Genomic DNA, 20,217 nt, shown 5'->3' on the forward strand with positions numbered 1-20,217 from the left:
AGAGACCTGGAACAAGAACTTACAGCTTCTGCTTCTGATGGATCATACCAAACATTGATGTATGGGTGCTGCAGGGCTTCATCCACAGAGATTCTTTTAGAAGCATCTATAACCAGCATTTTTGATAATAGATCCCTTGCCTGACTTGCTGCAAAAGTGAAATTTTCTATTTAGACTCGTGCCATATATAGTGCACACAATACAGTATTTCAAAGCTCATAAGAAGAGGAGACCTGGAGCAAACAAATTCCAGTTTAATAGCTATGCAACCCTCACATCATTTGCAGTTTAGGAAAGTGGTTCATTTGATGCAAAAAATTTTTTTTGAAGAATTACACAGGTGGGAAAGGGATTGGGCATGTTTCACTACACATTTTCAGCAAACAGTGCCCCTTAGTGTGACATCCTTATGTGAAATATAACTCAGCTGGCACTACAGCCTTGTCTGGAATAGCAGTGGGCAAGCACCCACTGCCCCTCTCCTACAGTTTACGGGGGAAAAACTGTCACGTACTGTCAGTCACGGAAAATATGCTGAGTCTGCGACTCCACTGAGTAGGTGAATTTTAGAACCACTTCACTTATTTCAGTAACTACAGGATATCTATATATTATGGATATAAAACCTTCTTTTCATCCCTACAGAAACAAGATCTGCTCTGCCCACACAACTTCTATTCTACCCTCCCCCCACTCTTCTCTTAATCATGTTAGCATCTGTCATTGAGAGCAACAGATATATTTACATTTCTTTATAAAAGTATCTCCAGAATAGGAGCTGTTTCAGAGCAGATGAGAAAATGGAGATAAGCATATGCCAGCACGTTCATCCACTCCCATGATATAAATATTGTAGTATTTAAATTCTTAGTGAGATGATGTTATAGCAAACAAACCCCAAGATACATTCCTTTCAATATATCACAGTTTCAAAACTTTTAAAATATACAACACACAGAAGACTGACCTTACCTTTAAGCTTATTGTGTTCAGAGTCAGCTGGGAAAAGGACATCTGGAAACAGTTTTTCAAAACTATATCCAGCATATTTAGGTCTGTTCTCCACATAAGTTCGGACTGTAGGCTGTAATTTCTTCATAAACTCAGGGCATGGTGTTCCTAGCTGCTCTATAACTTTGTTCCATTGATCAATGTCTAAGGTTATGCAGCTAAGAAAAACACTGTGTCTAATTTTCAGCTAGAAAGTTACATTAAAACCACATGAAATAACCAACAGAGAGAAAACGCAGAAAATTATAACAAAGTAACAAGTTCATTTTCATTACTTAGGACTACCTTCTTAGAGAAAAATGAAACAAAGCAAGACTATGATAGTGTAGTCAAGGCAACACGTACTTTACTCAAAATCATAATTAGCAAAGGATATACTTCAGACAAACAGAAAATTAAAAGTCATAAAATGTATTAAACAAATTTAAATAAAGGCATTGTGTGGGTTCTGGAGAAGACCTCGCTTCCTGATCATTCCCAGCAGTCCAGCTACCACCCATCACCACCTCAACCCAGTCCTGCACTCTCCCAAGTTAGCGACCTCTCACTAACGACATGCAACACTGAGCACCAGTGGGCACACCAAGGTCACATCTTGGCCCACACAGGCCAATCACCATTTTATCAGAGACCTGAATGCAGAAGTTAAGTTTCCAGCATGCAACGTCTTCATTGCACAAGGTAAAGTGGAGATTGACCAGTTTTGGCAGAAGAATTTAATTACGTTACTGAATCAAAAAAAAAAAAAAAAAAAAAAAAAAAAAAAAAAAAAAGAGAGAGAGAACCACTTGGCTCAGAAATTTGTAGTTGCAGATGGTTAGATGCTGGGAGAGAGCTCAGATAAGATTTTATATATGCTTATCTTGTTCATATATTCTCCCCAGCTTCTCCTTTTCAGCTACCATCAAAGACCGGATACTGGGCTACACCTAAACCTTCAGCTGGATGTAGCAGCCCTCTTCGTATGTTCTTAAAACTTAATCCTTTACGTAAGGATCTTGAAGCTTTACAGTGCTTTAGTACAGGGCTTGAAAATAAAGAATTTGCATTGTATGGCACTGAGCCTAAACTGCAAAGCCATGCTAGCAAACCAGATGCATAAAGCTAAGCATGGTGCAGCCCATGCAATGACAGCGCTATGCGTAAGTAAGGATGCCCTGGATCTCTTCACTGTGCCTCAAAAATCTTCACCCAATCTGCACCCCTAAATGATTACTAAACAGTTAACCTGCAGCAAAAGCAGGAAAGATTTCTGACAGCATCTATAAAATTGGAGTGTAACTACTAGTAAAATAAGTAAGATGCCAAACTCCAATCAGATCCATCAATATTAGCAATAATCCAGAGGTTTCAGCTCTGTTTGCTTAGAGCACACCCTTTGTCTGAAGTATTATTCAGGACAAACCAAACAGATACCACCAAGCCAGTCATGGAACAGAAAGAGAAATGCCAGATACTTCTGAAAGCTGTCTGCAGGTTCATTTCTGCATGCAAAAATATAAAACTCCAGAGTGTAACTAATGATGCTGGTTAGGAATTTTTTGTAAACATTTCCTATAAAATGTAAAGAATAACTGGTAACATGCTTGGGTACTAAAAAAAATTAGTAAGTTATTACATAAAAATGATCTCCAAAGCAAAAACCAATGCATGTGAACTAGTAAAACACCACCTAAACAACAACAAAAAATTAAAAATCTGTCTTAAATGTGACAACATCCAAAAGCAATGGATAGACATATTAAACTGGAAAAAGAAAAAAAAAAAAAAAAAAGAGGAAAAAAAAGAAAAAAGGAAACAGAAGCCTGTTTGCCCAAGTGGTATTTTGTTCATCTTGCTTAGCATTAACCTCTAAAGACAGTTATACACATTAATGCTGTGTTGTGGTTTTGCTTTAAATGGTATAACTGTAGACAGTTTTGCAGCTTCCTAGAACCAAAGTAATGAACTTGTAAATGTCACTTTGAAAAGGCAGTTTAAAACCAGTATTTTAAAAATTAGAACCACCTTAATCTGGAACTATATTGCTGCAGTATCTTTTGACCTTTTACAACTACATCCCAGGCCAAAGTAAGGATACGATCTGTACCAGGAAATAAAACACCACCTTTGATCATTTCTCCCATGATGCACCCAACTGACCAAATGTCAACTGAAAACAAAATGCAATGATATTAACATAAAAGATAGTTATTAAAATAAAGTAAATAAAAATATCTAGACACATACACATGAAGTGACTATAAAAAGCGTGTGTAATGAAAATGAGTGAAGGTGAATGTATGCTAACTACAGGACCAGCAGAGACTATGTCCTACTGCTAGGTGCAGCCTGAATATAAATGAAGTTCTTAATTTTTTTTAAAGAGTATCACAAGAAAAATCCATGTCCATTTAATAAAAAAAAAAATTGTACAAGATACATTTTCATGACACAACATTAATAAAAAAGGTTAATCACTTCCTAAACTAATTCAACCTGCTGCAGCAGCACAAGGATACAGTCCCTTCCTGGAAAGAGGATTTTGTGGCAAACCATTTCGCCCATAATGCACCCCACAGACCATAAATCCACTATGTTTGTAGCACAAAAAGAAGGAAAAGCAAAGCAAACGGTCATTTAAAATTAAAAGCAGCGTAACATGACTGCATCCTATAAACTGCAGACACAGCACAGGAAGAAGAGCAAGTCTTTTATCAAAGAAATCACTTTGAAACACACCGTATAGAAGGATTAGCTTTTAACTGTCTCAAATACAAGGCAGAAAAACATCCTTTTGTTTAACATAGTGCTAGAGCGAAAGCTAGAGCAGAGGGGGGCGGGGGGGGGGAGAGAGACACACACACACACAAACCAAGCAGACCAAAGCCCATCTCCAAGCTCTGAGGCTTGCAAAGCCACCTTTGCTGATGGACTAGATCGGAGCAACAAAGATAACTTTTATTTCTTGGAAGTAATTTCACTGTAATTTTAAAAGCAGCAAAGCAAATTGACCTTTAAAAATATCGTGTATGTAAACAACTTGTACTTTTAGGAGGAGAATTAATTGGTTATTACATAGGAATTAAGATCTCCGATCAAGTATTTCCTAAAAGTCAGATTACCATGCATCTCTCTCTCCCTTTAAATAAAAAACAAACACAATCAGTAAAAGATCACTTAGAATTTTAGAGGATCAGTTAATGACAATATTAGTATGCTCCTAAAAATTTTTCATTTAAAATTATTTGTTTAAAAATATTTCTCCAGTTATGCTGAGATAACATCTTATATAAAAGAAAAACTCAAAAGCAAATTTTTTGTATGAAATACACATTTCCTACATTACCTTAAAATAAATCACTCGGAAGACATACTCAAAGATGCACAAGCTTACTTTTTACAGGTATGCCCATTTCCTTTACAGTTGCTTTCAGAGAGACTTAACTCTGAACGCAGAAGTTTTCTTGAAGTCTTATTAATGAAATTGTATTATTATGAATTCTTTTATGTCAAACATGACACTGGAATTTCAATTGAACAGATAAGTAGGGGACTTAAATGAGAACAATTGTATACTAAAAATTACATGTAAAAGTTCTGAAGGAGCTCAACAATGTCAAGCAAACAACGTTGCTTATTAAAAATATTCCTTCCTCCTTATTACAAGTTCCTCTAAAATAGTATCCAAATCATATGATAGAAGATCACAGTTGTGCATATTAATAGGTCAAAATTAAGGGCCTGGTTCATTTAAAAAATTATTGCCAACAGTTTATGATTAAGTGGTTTCTTCTTTTAAAACTCTTCGAATACTTAAGAGCAGTACCTATGCTTTGGCTTAGGAGACCCAAAAATTTGAAGTCAAGTTTTGCATTTGACTTTTTAAATAAAATTCTGAATGTTGACTTTTTCACTTGCAAAACAATCTGCTGCCATCACAACCCAAAATATACCCAAAATAAATGTAATTAGTTTGTGTCCAAAATTATAAAAACACCACACGTAACTGCATGGAGAAGCCTGGGAGGAGAAATAACGTGTGTCAGAGACTTAGATTCATGCCTCAGACAACATATTACTTCAGAGGCAAAGAAAAACATTGGAACTCATTCTTCTGGTCAACCTACAGAACCAAACTTGTTATGTTTGGGGGTGTTTTGGTTTACTGCTTCCATTAATCAAACAAAACCTGTCTATTTATAGGTCTCTAAATTTCTTACGAAGCTAGGGCTGCTCCCGTGAATACTTCTATAGAAGACTGAGTACAATCTCATTACAGATTTGAAAAAATCTTTTTAAAAACCTACTGCTTGTCATACAGAGCATATTTTATTCTTAAAGTCCTTGTTTGGAGTAAATCTACTATTTTCTACAATTGTAAGAGAAAAAATACCAAGTGAAAATGAAGTTCCAACCCAGTGTACATACCAGGAAACTTAAAAGTAGTCATTTCAGAGGGTTTGGGGTTTTCCATGATTTTCAGTGCTGCCTTCCTGATAATCATACACACAGCTGCACATAAATCTAAATACGTTAAGGTACGCGTGCACTAACAGTTTTGGTGTCCTTTTGTTCTGAACTCCTTGAGTTTGCAAGGGCTGGTTTCTAAATGTAAAATACCCAAACGTGCTTCATCTCCTTCAGTATTAAAACCTATGTAGAAGTTAACTCTGCAATCACTTTATTTGGGATCTTTGCTAGTTTTAAAACAAAGATTTTGTGTGTATGTAGTACAGTACCAAAAAAGCACTACTCTGCTGTATATATATCTGTCATCTAAATGTACCCTGCAATCCTGCTATGTAAGTTCAGCAGGACACTGAAATGGCATAAAGCTGCCAGATGACCCTGTTCAACTGAAGTGAATGTTAATGTTAACCATTAGTTAGCTGCCAATTTTCAATATTTAACTCTGAATTAAATAAATTAGCTTTTAATTTAACTATGGGTTTGAAGGGCTAAACCTGGCATCAACGCTAACAGGCGAGGATCCTGGCCAGCCCATGGTTCTTACTGTAAGAACATCCTTGCTGCCTGCCTCCCACCCCTCGGCAGTCCTGCCTCTGGGGCAGGGGAGCTCCACGATGAGCAAACTCATCAGGCAGCGGCTGAGCAGAGTCACAGTTTACACAAATAGCCTTTTAATGACAGCAGTACAGAAGGAAATGCAGATCGTCTTCTGATTCAGCCCACAGATTTACTTTTACATTCTTCAAATGTGTCATTCCCAACTCAATGACCACGTATTTGACTTTGGGAAGTTGTGACCGTTTTTCACATTAAAGTAAATTTATTTATGTTCTGCTGCACAACACAATTTAAGCAACGCAGTCCTGTTGCTTAAAGGAATAGGACTGTCGCCAGCATGATAAGGTGCTCTGGAACACAATATTTAAGTCGCATAATAACGTAAGCAATGTTTTGGCAGAAAGAATGTTTCACACTTTTGCAACTCAAACTTACTTAATATTTAAGAGAAAAATGTAAACTGGGCAAGCTAATTCAGAAAACTTGTGACTTTCATTGTATCAACTCCTTCTGTAATGCATGACTCAAGACTACAAGCTTTAGGTTCTTTTATCTAGCGTCTCTTAAGTGGATGACAAAGTCTTGGGGGGCAGGGGGAAAGAACAATAAAGTTAAATATATGCTTCTACACAACTTCAGCACTTAAAAAAATAACTTTAAGTTCAACCTTTGACATCTAAATTATAAGAAAAACAGCCACCCATGGAGGCCATTTGAAGGAAAGTGCATCCTGTCGCGCACACTAATGATCCAAATTGAAATAAAAACCACAGCCTTGCAAAAAAAGATCTACTCTCATTCCTTTCAGCTGGCTTCTTTCATTGTCAACACTGAGAGAAGTTATTCCTCTTGACTTCTAAACGATAACAAAATCAAGTCTCTGCACACAGCCACTACTGTTTACGCACAACCTGATGTCACCTGCCATAATGGTACGCAGTTGCCAGGCAAGTTTACAGACTACATAAAGAATCCTGAAAAGCAGAGCCAGCCCCAGTTGTGTCAGTAACACGAGCAGCCGTGCCTCAGATCACCAAGAGACAGCTAAGAAAGCCTCAAGCACCTCATGGTGCCTTAAAAGCCTCATCTCATGGGCCTTACTGCAGGACTGTTTAGAGGGTTTAAAATACCTTCAGCAAATGGTGACCTGTGCGCGCTGTACCTGCCTGAGGTGGGAACACCAAGTGAGCCGAACTGACCACGGTGACGGTGGATCAATGAAATGGCAGCATAACTGGGGCCACTACAACAGAATTTCAGGAATGACATGTAACTTCGGTTTCCTAAAGGGTCCTAGCTGTTTCATTCAGAAGATGCAATGTACTTGATTGTGTGCTTCCTTCAAATGCCACATCCTTTCCTTATTTTCTTGTAGAAGGTATTGAAAGAAGGGTCACAGAGCAAGTATAAAGAGAAGGGAAATAAATGTATGCAAGCAGAGGGACAAAGGAAACAAACTTCCTTGGAAGTCATCATGGACCTCGAATCTATGATGCTTCAGGACAGCACTTCTCTGCATTCTTGTCTCCAGTGTATTACTGAATATTTCTTCAACAACATTAAGAACTTAGTGCAACAGGTTTAAAATAGGCTGGTTTTAACAAGTAAAGAAGTAAGTAAGTAGCTTTAGCTTGCTTGTTCCTAAGTAGCCTTTAAATTTCCTACATCCTGAAAAGCTATATTCAATATAGTTATGTAAACATTAAATTTAGGACACACATTTACAGATGAACTACAATTTACATCCTCAACAGGAATAAAGTCAGGTGAAGGTATATATCACGCATTAACAAAATGTATTTCCAGTTCTTCCTGGATGGAACCAAATCTATCAAGCAAGTCATTTAAAATTTTAAACAAACAAGGCCCTCAATTTCTTCTCCTATTAAATGCAAACATTTCTGATGGGTTGAATTGAATAAACAAATTGGCCTATCCAGAATCTGCATTTTGGTCACAAAGCTAATTTATAAAATTTCTACAGCTTGAAAAAAGCATTAACATGTAAAATGTGGTGTGCCAAACAAAAAAATAAAAATAAAGCTATGCCAAAGAAAGACTATATTTGCTGACCGTTTTCTTTGTATCCCATCCCTAGGATGACCTCTGGTGCTCTGTAGTAACGAGTCACTACATAAGGCGTCATCATAAAACTAGTTCCTGCAGTTCTGGCCAGTCCAAAGTCAAGAATCTTCAAAGTGCAGTCTGACTTTACTACTATATTACTGGGCTTTAAATCCTTTAAAAAGAAACATCATATATGACTGCTAAGACAAGTACAAAGTACTCTGTGGTTCACATTTTTAAAAGATAATACTGCTAACATTAAACCCCACATACACAACTCTGTTATTGCTATAACTGTTGTTTCTTTTCCCCTTGCATTAATTCATATGCATTCAGCAGACTACAGAATTAATTCCCTTATTGTGCTTGCAGATTTATATATCTATAAAAGGAAAATACAACCAGCGTTACAAGGTATGTTAGCAATGTCTGAAATAAATTGAGGTTAGTAAGAAGTGTTAGCTCTGAGGAAAGATCTAGCAATTGCTCACTGGAACAAAGGTTATTGCTGTGATGCAGAACACAGGTAACATGACAATTGCTGAAATCACTTGATGAAATAATCATCTTGACACAAGCATTATTAAAATTATAATATGAATGTAAAAAGTAAAAGGTTTCTTTGCTAGTTGAGGCTGCATTACCTCTTTTGAACCAATGCAGAAGTTTCTCTGAACAGGAAGGAAATCCCTATGCTCACACAGATCTGCCTTCCCATTTAGAGTTTAGTTTTATGCTAATTTTGGCAACCAAACCCAAAAAGGCCCCATTGAAAAACTACCAGAAATTAACAGAATCATTAAACTGGAGTGGAAAGTGCCCTGATACAGCTTCCGACCATCTTGGTCAGAAACCTGGTAACTGTATTCTCTTCGCTTGAACCCTAAAACCACATTGACAATAGTGGCTTTAGAACATCTATTTATACAGACACTATGTAGGCATACTTGGTCATTATCTCAGGAGGATCTTACACACATCTGAATGTCACAGATTAAATATTACAGAGTAACTTTAGAATAACTTTGCCATCATAAAATCATTCATAGCACACAGGCCAAGGTAGATAAGGTTTGGATCCTTTCTGCCTACACTCTACTAAGATTAATGAGAGAAAAACCAGAGACGTGGCAGGACTCCAGCATTTGAGCTGCAGGCATTTGATAAGTAACCCTATCCTTCACTGTTTCATAAAGACTTAAAAGTTACTATCTGCAAGATATATGTAGTTTTCATTTTTACTTGTATGGCTTTCAGCAAACTCCTCGGAAGCAAATAAAGCTGCATTAAAGACAGAGAGGATGCCACAAAACAAGAGTTCCAGAACAACAGAATTTTAGTGGATAATTAATAGTCTTGCATACTTACATAGTCACACATGCACTTGCAAATCACACGCGCACACACACAAAGACTCCGCAGACAACTCTGGCTTAAAAAATTCTTAAATGCCATTAATGAGTTCAAGTATTACAAAGCATTCCAGCTATTTAATATGCGTGTTTCAGACTCTGCTACAATCCTGTTCATTATCACCTTTATTTTTGCACATTTCTATTATTTGAAAGGTGTTCACTGCAGAATCCCAAGTGCATGCTCATAGTATTAACTATATTCATCCTCCCCAAAGCTGCAGGATTAACACTGAAAGTGTTAAGAGATCTTGTCTTTCCAAAAGAAAAAACACTATGAGGACAAAAAGCATGTAGTTATGCTTTCACGTAGTTACGAAGCCTAGGAACATGTTGCAATTTGGAATACAGAACTGTCCTTCCAAATGATGGAGGCAAGAGTTGACTTACACGGCACTTAAATTCATGCAGAACCAATGCCTCTTATGTTTTAAATAAACACGGGCTCAAAAGCTCCTATGAGAGTGATCAAGTTAGTTAGGCTACATAAATAGATATATTTCTGGATACAGAACCTATAGCAAAAGGCATCTCACCTAACCTTAAAAATGTAAAATGTCAGTGCCTGCAAATCAGAGATTATTCATGGCCGTCTCCCCATTAACCATACAGGGAGAGAGAGGCATCTCTGATGGGTAATTCATGGCTTCTATGTGCTTTTCCCTTTATAAAGAAAGATTTGTGTGAAGGGCTTCCATAATTAGGCACCTTTGTTAAGAGCTCACAATCAGGCAGAATACAATGTTTCAGAGCCTCCATGCAAGACTAATGAGACATTTTGTGTCCTTCAGTAAGTCAGCCAGGCACAACTCTGCAACGCTGATCATTCATCCTCAGATTGTAAATTACATCTGAACACGCACTTCTACACTTGCTGGAAACTGTCTCTGCAAAATGTTTTGAACACAGTAACACTCAAGTGGCAGTATCTGTTAAAGACAGTGTAAAGCTACAGTGAAATCTTTACTAAGATCAAATCTTTATCCACTGATGTGGCAACTAAGTATGCCCCCTACAACTTCTAGGTGAAATTGTCTGAAACTTTGTGTTTGATCTCTGTGTTGTTCCGTGCCTCTAATTTGCTACATAAAAAATACTTCTATGGCTAGTAGTATCCAGTGCTACAGGCACATATATAGATTGTTGTAATTCCAGTCACTCAACAAGCTTTGAAATCATTACTGAAATGCTCAGATTATCGCAGCTATGTTAGAAGCTGAAGAACCCAGTTAAAAACCATGTGAAACTACCAACACCAAAAAAAGCTTAAAGCTTTATTGGACACTGAAGTACACTAGATTCATAGCCAGAATGCTCCACAGGCAGCCACAGTAGTGAAGGCTACGTTTAAGGAGTAACTAGTTTTGGCATAGTAATTAGCTTTAGACACTAAGGACAGTGGTGCTGAAAGCCCAAAAGAAAGGTATGAAGAGTTACTATTGCAGCCACATGGTTTGTGTGAAAAGTCCCTTTCCAAGCACACCCTCCTTGTCCTCTGAGGTTTTGTTTAAGTTCCACAGAGAAACAGGATTTTGATACTTTACACTTTGAAGTATACAGGTACAATGCACAGAGCTGGTACGTAATGCAAACGTTTTGCCTGAGCATACTTAACCTTCTAACAATGTCTGAGAAGAAGCTTGTCAGATGAAAATCTACCACCAAGACATGCAATGGCAACGGTATCTGCCGCCCATGTCCTTCAAAACCATCCGTGCATACAGATGTTACTTTTACATAGCAACTGTATCTACAGTCTCTTTGAAACAGGTTCTCTCTGTAATTCATACTACTGCACAATATGAAGCATTTCAGGCAGGAATTCTCAAGGCTGTCTTTACTCCTGCCCAGTTACTACCCCAGTAGTTATTTCTTTTCTGTACCCTACAGGCTCAATGGTTTGATGCCCGCTTTGTAGGAGTGTAAGCCGCCCTTGAAGCAAATGAAGTTTTAGAAGCTCCCTCCTCCCTGAGCCAAAGGATCCAAAGGAGAGAAACTCTCTCACATTACCTACTCTAGCAGCTCCATATAATACGCAGTTTTCCAAAAATAAAGACGACCTAGGAAAACCCACAGCATTAAACTTGCATACCTAAGTATGAAGAGACCAGAAAATGTGAAGCTGCATACAAATCGTTATTTCAATCCCACAGGCGCATGCACTGGGACACAAAGAGCTACATAATCTCAGCCATACGCAAGACAGCACCACAACTGTGCTAAGTAACCTGGTTTAGCTTAGCATTCCCAGAATAACGCAAAGAGCCCACCAGCCTGTCTCGATGCCCACACGCAGATCAGGAAGCATAGGGTGCAATGCCTGGTTGCAGGCGATGCTTCTGCCTGCCTTGCCCTGCCCATCTCTTAAAACAAAGCAGTTCAAGGCAAATTGCACGCAAGAAGGAAGACTTCCACCTTTCCTCCATGAGCTCCTCACTAGAATGAGGCAGTACTAGAGCTAGCTGAGCAAAAGGAAAACAGTGTTTGGCCATTCAAACTACATCCCCCTTGAGGGAAAAACAGTACACTGAACAGGAGAGCATCACGCTGCCAGATCCATCTTGCAGGCCATCCAACACCTTGGTCACAATGAGGTGACTACTGAACTGGACAAGCATCCTAACATAGCAGTTTTTGTGGTAGTGCTCAGAATTGCCATTCATTATTTGTTTTGCTGTATACATCAACCATCAAGACAACTACATAGTAATAACTAAAAGTATCACACATGAATAAGTTTAATTATATCTTTTGCAACATTTCAGAAATAAAAACTTTTAAAACTCTCTAAAAAAATTACAACGAAAAATGTAGTACTGCAGAAATACAGGCTTACAATTTCCCAAAAGAGCAGAGAAAAGTTACAACTTGACAATCTCAAGCAATCTTTACACTACATACAAATATATAGGAGATGTTCAACTTGAACAGGCAACCTTAAATACGCAATTTCTCAAATGGATTGCAACACACACATGCCATTTAAAAAGCAGTAGTCAGTTTTGCCTGTGGGCAGTCTGAGTGAATGCTTTGTGACACACAGGTGTATGAAAGTTCCACTTACAGGTCTTAATCACCATCTGTTTATCTGGAAACGTCAGATATTTATTCATTAGTCTGCTAGTAAAAAAGCAGAAATAAAATGGGCAGTTCTTTAAAAAGATGGGATTTCAGGTTTGGTTACCAAAACCATAAAGGTAGAGACACTTTCAGAGGCTCTCTCCTGCCATGACTACTAAAATAGAACATTATATAAAATTAGAGGAGGCAATGTAACTCACTACAAAAAACTTCATTTGCTCTGTGCAGATTATTATCAAATTATTCAAACAATTCAAAAGGTTCATTCCAGAATTATACCGGAAAAAGTTAAGTGTGATGATTCTGGCTTTCTCTCTCTGCCTATGGACAGGCTATGGACCAACCTTTCTGCTCATATCTCTGATTTTTTTCTGTCATTAAAATACTCAGGGCAAAACCAGGTGCAATGCAAAATATACACAGTTAAGTTCACTTACCCTATGTATAATTCCAGCTGAATGAAGATGTTTGATGCCACACAGCATTTGATAAAGAAGATAGGACATTCGTTCATGGTCTAGTTCCATCTGAATCACTTGGCAGAGATTTGCATCCATGAGCTCCATCACTATGTAGCTTATGAAGAAAAAAAAAAAAGAAAAGAAAAATAATCAGATAATACTGCCGTTTTATCTTCTTCTTTCCCTTGTTCATCTTCCTTCATGAATAGTTTTAAATGAATTCTCAGCTTTAGTTCAAATCAGACTTACACGTCTTGAAATTCTTCCAGGGTTTTTTGTGGTGTGAACACATTCAGTAGGCCAATTATCTGCAGGAAGGGGGAGAGGAAATATAATTGTTCCATAGTAAAGTTGCAAAGTCAACATTTCAAAACTGATACCAAGTATTCTGATAAAAACCTCCTGGTACACATGGAAGCTCAAGATACTCAGTGGCTCAACCAGGCCTAACATGCTGTAATAGATGCTAATTATTTTAGGAGTATTTTTCCTCCACGGATCATGTAATCTAAAGATACTCTGTGTGCATTAACAAGATGATATTCAAAACTTAAAACCTCAGGAAGTTAGTCTTCCCCTGCCTCCTACTTCCAGTTCGAAGAGAGCTGGTAGATTTTTATTGTATACGAGAAAAAATAACAAAACTGACAAAAGACCACCTAAGAGAGAACACTTTGTCATTGACAGAGGTGAAGCAGCAACTCCACCCAAAGAGAAAAACAGATTCTTGGACCTGCTTTAGGATGTTTCCAGTTGCTAAGAATGGATGGGATGTGCAGAAACAGGTCAAGCTTCTACTCATCAGGAGTCAGGCAGGTTTGCAATAGTTTATCATCATACAACTGACAGTAAAATTTCCTTCAGAGGATCCACACACAAACCACCTCTACCTTAGAAAAAAATACAAAATTTCCCAAGTAGCTAGAAGACAGGGTAAGTCTTCTATGACTCTCTCCTTCCCTAGCAGCTGAAAGGCGATTAAGAGGGAAGGTGAGGAAGACTGCACCCAGCTGTCTCTGAAGGAAAAAGATGGCCCATACCAGCCTTCTGTAGTTCAACTCTGATAAATTTATCACCACTTCTCTCCCCATTTCTGTGATCTGGTCTACTCCACAACTTTGTGAGCACCAGACAGCTCCTGCTGTCACAACACAAGATTCCTAATTCCTTAACACACCAGGGGAAAAAAAATAATTATTACAGCCTTTTTAATCCTATCTGTCTAGCAGCAGCAACAGAAACAATGATGCACTTACCACTCACGGTATTCTTATTTGCCAGCTGCTTGTAAAGTGTGGCAATATAACACTGACTCCCTTCCCAAGTCTGAAGGGGGTATTTAAGGATTGGGCAGGTATTAAAACTAGTCAATAAATAGCTCTTCTGAAAGATTCTTATCAGGGAGAAACAACCATGTAACAAAAACCTCTACAATCTACAGAGGATGACATCCTCTGAAGTAACTTATATGACTTTTACAAAGAAAAAATTCTTACGTTAATTCTATAAAACTGCACTCACGTTTTTGTGATTAACGCACTTCATAAGAACAAGCTCTCTGTAGGCTCTTTTAGCATGGGTTTGGTTCTGAAATGGTCGGCTTAACTTCTTGATGGCGACATTTCGTTCAAGGATGGCATCATAAGCCGCACTGTAATTAAAAATAACATTATTACATCTGTGTCAAGGTCCTTGAAGCTGTGGCAGCTGCCACCTTTTTCAGATTACTCATATCACGTCTGCAGATAAACCACATTGCCAGTATTATTCAGCTTTAGGGAGTGTAATAGCAAAGCACACTTGTATGCTGAGCAATTCAAAATTCAGAAACGTTTCCCAGCTTCATAGTATTAACACATGATGGTCTCCACAAAATAATGCAGGATCTCTGCTTCCTAAAATGTCTTACTGAAGACACTGAGCTCTTGCCACTGATTGGCACTCAAGAACAGACTGCCAAAAAAAGATCCAAAACACTTCAAACACAAAATCCACATCAATTTTATATAAAATCTTCACACTGAAAGGAAGGGAGGACAGAGGAAAAGTAGGTTACATAAAGTTCCCATGCTTTCACTTACGCAGCATCAATGTCAAGATAAAACAAAAAAAAAATGGTAGGAAAGCTTTCACATTTTGATGTTACTGGCTTTTACTTGGTAAAAAGAAAGAATAACATTTTGTCTGCAGACTAATGCCAAGATTCAGTAACACAGGCTGTTTAACTGATCAAGACTGTTACTGGGGACAACTCCCATACATATCACATTTCCATGACAGGAAGGAACGGATTTTGTTTCCTGTAAAAGATAATGCAACAGCTGACTACCATGCAGTCTCAGGAAATATTTATCAGTTACTAAAAATGCCTCAGCAGGGAAAATACTGTGGTTTGTCTCTTATCAACAACGGTACTCAAATCTAACAAAAAACATCTACTAAATCACAAATACAAATTTAAAACCTATCCATACCACACATTCTCGAAACACTGATCTAGACAAGATGAAGGCAGTAAAGAGGTTGCAGGGAAGTGTTTAAGAAGATTATGCTTTTCCCTACCTTTCTCTTCCTTGATGTTCTTTTGTATTTTTATGTCCCTGTTTAGCATCTTAAGAGTTACAATTAATTGGAAAATCTGCAAGTTCCTGTTCTATCTACATCCTTCTCTTGAACATTCAAAAAACTCACAAGAAGCTTAGACCAATATTTATATTTGGGGCAACCGCACAGGAAACAGTGCCTACAGGCAGCTAGTTGTCACCAACCTTAAACCAATTAGACACTCTTCAATCCACACAGCCGAGCTCCTAGTCAAAGAACTATATTGTCAAGTCTCATTTTTTTAAACTGCACCAGGTATTTACATATTACCCTGACAGTCAGCATCACAAATGCTCACTTACCAGTATCAGGGACTACTTATAACACGAAACTATGTGAATCAGGCCCCTAACAAACCATTTCAAGGATTAAAAGCATTTACAAGCAGCAAATATTATACAGAATATTTCTGGCTTTTGTTTCCCTGTAAGCAGCGTAGCTTAGGATTAGTTTCCTTGTCCAGGGTCCCGCCCTACCCCCCGCCACCATTTTATGGGATGCAGCACAGCTGGCTGAATTTGCACAGAAAGGCATCAGTTCAGAAGGAAGAAAGGACACCGGTCAAAAATCAACAGCAACAGCCCTTGCTGAGGAAAACCAGCCAACAATTACTATCCTGTTTTGCACATAAAAGGTAGTTCTCCACAGTCCTAGTCAGTAACTTACCACAGCTAAAGTACTCAGAAATGCTATTAAGGGAACCTAAAAGTACATTTAAATTTTAAAGAAACCTTACCATACTATCCCTTGTGCTCCTGATCCTATTGGTTTTAAGTTTTGATACCGTTTCAATACAGTGAAAGTAGAGTCCCCAATTTCAACACTGTAGAAATTGTTGTCACGCTTGCTTCTGCTCATGACGGCAACTTAGTTAGATCACTTCATCCAAATTCTGCTTCTGGCCTGCAAAGAAATAGAATTTGAAAAACTAAGATTTTACAGCTGTTTGTATTCTGACAAAAGGCAATATCATTTTTAATATGCAGAAGACACTTCCCAATACTGCATAAGTCCCATATGCAAATGTACGTTTTTTTTTAATGTCTGCAGGAATGAGATGGCATGTGTCTGAAACGTTTTATTTTTAGGAAGAATCCTAAGGTAAGATTCTAGAAGAGCAAAAATGATAGAAAAACAAAGGTGAACGGATGGTAGCCAGTCTTAGACAGCAACAACAGAAGGTCAAAAGGCAGGAAGCTATGTATCGCCCAGAGAGCTCCAAGAGCGCTGCCATCCCTTCACACACACACACACACACACGCAGCAAGGGAGCAGGGTTTGGACCAGACACACTCAAGAGGTCCCTTCCCATCTGAATTGTTGCATGACTGTAAACACAAGAGTGACAAAATATCAACAATTCCCCTAGACACTGCAATCAAAAAACTCTTGGTCACAACTGCCAGAAATACCTGTCACTGATGTGGAAACACAAACAGAAAAGGAAAACTGACTTTGTCAGAGATCTCACATACTAGGTCCTAAGAATAAAAGTAATAATCAAGGAAGGAGGGAACAGGAGTAAGAAAAAAGGATGTATATTGCATCAAAATTCCCTCATATTAAAAAAAGAAAGGCAACATCTCAATGTACATGTTGATGGGAGAAAAAAAATAAAACTGCACAGCGGCTTTTACCATTTATCATTTCCTGTTTCTTTGATGTTAACTTTTTAACTGTGCACTTTTAATTTTCTCTTTACATGGGTTTTGGGTGTAGCTGTAACAGATGCCCAGTAGTGCAAATTCCTGTTTGACTAGAAAAAATTTCCTCATTTCTTCAAGAGCAATAGGATGCTGTCTTCCTTTGTTACTAACTTAAGGAACATTTTCCCACATTGTTATCCAAAAGCACCAAGCAGATTCTTAGCTTCTGTACGCCATGACACTATATATTCGTTACATTTTAAACAAGCTTTGAAAACACATACAGTGCAAATGTGGCCTCCACAATTAGTCACAGATGTTGTACAAGTAGAATTCTTCTAAGAATCTGTAAACTTACCAAATTCCACTTTCAACTAGCTAACCTGCATTAATTTCAGGTACAATAAAAAGCACTAAAGTTCTAAACAGGACACATTTTTAACTATTTGGTATAGTATAAATTAAAAATGCACTACCTCAACTAGTATTTATCTCAACAGAAACATCTATTAAATAAGCCCCTTTTCCAAAATACTGTCAAAAACCCGAGCCTCTGTCACAAAGACTTAACTAAATACCAAAGGAGCTTGTAACAGTGTATTAGCAGTACAGTTAAACTCTTCCTTCTCCAGTTGATAAAGGAGGCATAATTAGACAAGAATTGTGGCCTAGCACAAGAAAAACTGTATAGAAGCTGGGGATTGAGACTGTAAACAGTAGCTCTATGGGGTGGAGGAGGGAGCCAAAAAGCCTAATTTCTTAGCAATACATGACACTATCCCCAGCTCTTTCTTCCCTATTCCTTTTATCACTACTCTGCCTCTTTCTCAACTTTTTTCACAGATGCACTCACACAAAGTTTTGGAATAAATATGCCCAAAAAATACATAGTGACAGAAACAACCTTGAATTAAGAAAGAAAAAAATTATTGTGGAAGGTACGAAATCAGCCAAACAAAAATTTTATAGGTACTGGCTAACTTGTATTTACTAACCATTCTTTAATTCATAATAGTATTTTAGCACATAGCAGCACATAAAAGAAATCCTTGCTTATTTTTACTAAGATAAAAAAATTCAGTGCGTAATCTTTCTATAATAAAGCTTTCACTCCCTTCTGAATATATCAGCTTTGCAGAGACCTAGGTACTGCCTATAACCAATCAGTCTACCACTCTCTGCTCCAAAGATAAATGAAAACAAAACCAAAAAATAACCCCAAACTAAAAAAACACTTGTACACTAAGTCTAAGCTTCATAATTGAAAAGCTTGCACTCCGGACTATTACAGTAGCTATGCTGGTCCTTAAAAAATCAAGTTTGTAACAAGGTTTGGTATGTAAATTCTCTTTCACTTTAGCCAGTGACTGTATCACGGATAGAGGAGATCACCAGGAAGCCTTACGCTCTCGTGGTCCATCCCCCTGCATGCCGCAGGTGTCTCCCAAAGGAAAGCTGCCAGGGAAGAAGGGGAATCTGCTCACCGGCCAGAGAAAGAAGGCACAAAGAATAGTTTTGCCAATACATGAGCATTGGTCCCAAAGTATTTGGCTGATAGACAGCTTCAGTTAGGAGTACAACATGCAGGAGGCCAGCCTGGCACCAGCCCAGCATCTCACTCATTCTAGGCTGAGTCTAACCTTCTTCAACAATCCGGTTTTGCCATTTCCATTCTCTGCCATGCATGAGGAACAGAAAGCTCATCTCTCTCATAGAGCTGTGTCCTCACCTGCCTTTCCATACCCATGGAGAAAACGAGGCTTATCTAAAGAAGACATGTCTAACCAGGCTTTTTCAAGCCTCAATATAAGTACAAGATGATTTTGCTCCCCAAGCTTGAAATCAGTTAGAGCTAAAGTTTCTTTTCATTGGACTGTCTAAACAGAGAAGAAACCATCTATAATATCTACTTCAACAAGTAAGAAATATTTAAAAAATCAAGTATTTCACATTTATTTAAGTAGCTATTAAAAATATTAAAAGATAAACTATTCCATTATAGAGTCCTAAAGCAAAATAGTGCAGATACACTATCAAAATTTAGGGCATTTTAAGAATTAGTTATAAAATTGTAAAAAATGCATAAATCTATTACACTTTCCAATCCCAAGTATTATTACACTCCTATCTAAATTCCACAGAAAATACAAACTCCTGCTGTCAATGGTTTAATTATAATTGGTTACTTAAAAAAGAACGAGCTAAGTGTTTGAGGGACATGACTCAGTGAAAGATATAATTAAATGTGCCTCTACCCTGTTGAAAAATTCACCAACTGATGTCAGTCAGGACACTTAGAACTTAAAAATAAAAAAAGAAAGAAAAAAAAAACACAAAAAAAAACCCAACAAACAAAACCCCACTTAGTAAAGAATAAAGAAATGCAATGGGGAAAAAAAACCAAACCACCATAACCATCTATAAAGGCAATATCATATTGTGGTTTAAAAGGCTTTCCCTGCTACTGGACTCCTTAACATGTTAAAAAACACGTCACACATTTCATTTGAGTAATACTGAACAACTTAAAACACGCTATCTTTCTACTGAGAGTCAAAACCCCTCAGTCTTCTAGTTGCTGGCGTATCTATTTAACTCTTTACAAAATACATTACAAGAATGTTTCAGTGAATGCTTCCCTGTTGGTCATGAAACTTGTTAAGTACCTCTTCCTTCTAACAGGTGTTTGTACCATAGCTGTGGGTAGGTATTCTGTAAGCAACCTGATCTACCTGGACCATGCCTCAAACACCCCACTGCTACCTGGACCCATACATCACTAGCCTTGCAAGACTGTGTGGTCTGTTTCTCAGATCACTATTTGGCAATTTTTCCAAGTTCTAGGAAATGAGTAAAGAGCCAGACTGGGGAGATGGGTTTTGCAGGGCAAAGACTACTTTTGCAAGAACTATTTACAAGAGGAAG

The 20,217-nt window shown here is 37.8% G+C and overlaps 1 protein-coding gene across 9 annotated transcripts in view; it reads right to left on the bottom strand.

The window, feature by feature from the left end:
• MAPK8 (mitogen-activated protein kinase 8) overlaps positions 1 to 20,217 on the bottom strand; it is a 58,355-nt gene that overhangs the window by 5,143 nt on the left and 32,995 nt on the right. For 7 of the 9 annotated variants that reach the window (XM_040606963.1, XM_040606961.1, XM_040606962.1 and 4 more), the window contains 8 exons: positions 16,383 to 16,549; positions 14,564 to 14,693; positions 13,292 to 13,350; positions 13,019 to 13,157; positions 8,095 to 8,260; positions 3,092 to 3,163; positions 973 to 1,155; positions 24 to 148 (listed from right to left, as the gene is read on the bottom strand). In XM_040606963.1, coding sequence (XP_040462897.1) covers positions 24 to 148; positions 973 to 1,155; positions 3,092 to 3,163; positions 8,095 to 8,260; positions 13,019 to 13,157; positions 13,292 to 13,350; positions 14,564 to 14,693; positions 16,383 to 16,504 — 996 coding nt within the window. In that variant the 5' untranslated portion in view covers positions 16,505 to 16,549. Of the gene's footprint in view, positions 1 to 23; positions 149 to 972; positions 1,199 to 3,091; positions 3,164 to 3,512; positions 3,585 to 8,094; positions 8,261 to 13,018; positions 13,158 to 13,291; positions 13,351 to 14,563; positions 14,694 to 16,382; positions 16,550 to 20,217 lie in introns of all 9 variants that reach the window. The other 2 variants (XM_040606959.1, XM_040606967.1) reach the window with 2 other exon arrangements.

This window comes from Falco naumanni, chromosome 9, assembly GCF_017639655.2.
Source record: "Falco naumanni isolate bFalNau1 chromosome 9, bFalNau1.pat, whole genome shotgun sequence".
Taxonomy (NCBI): domain Eukaryota; kingdom Metazoa; phylum Chordata; class Aves; order Falconiformes; family Falconidae; genus Falco; species Falco naumanni.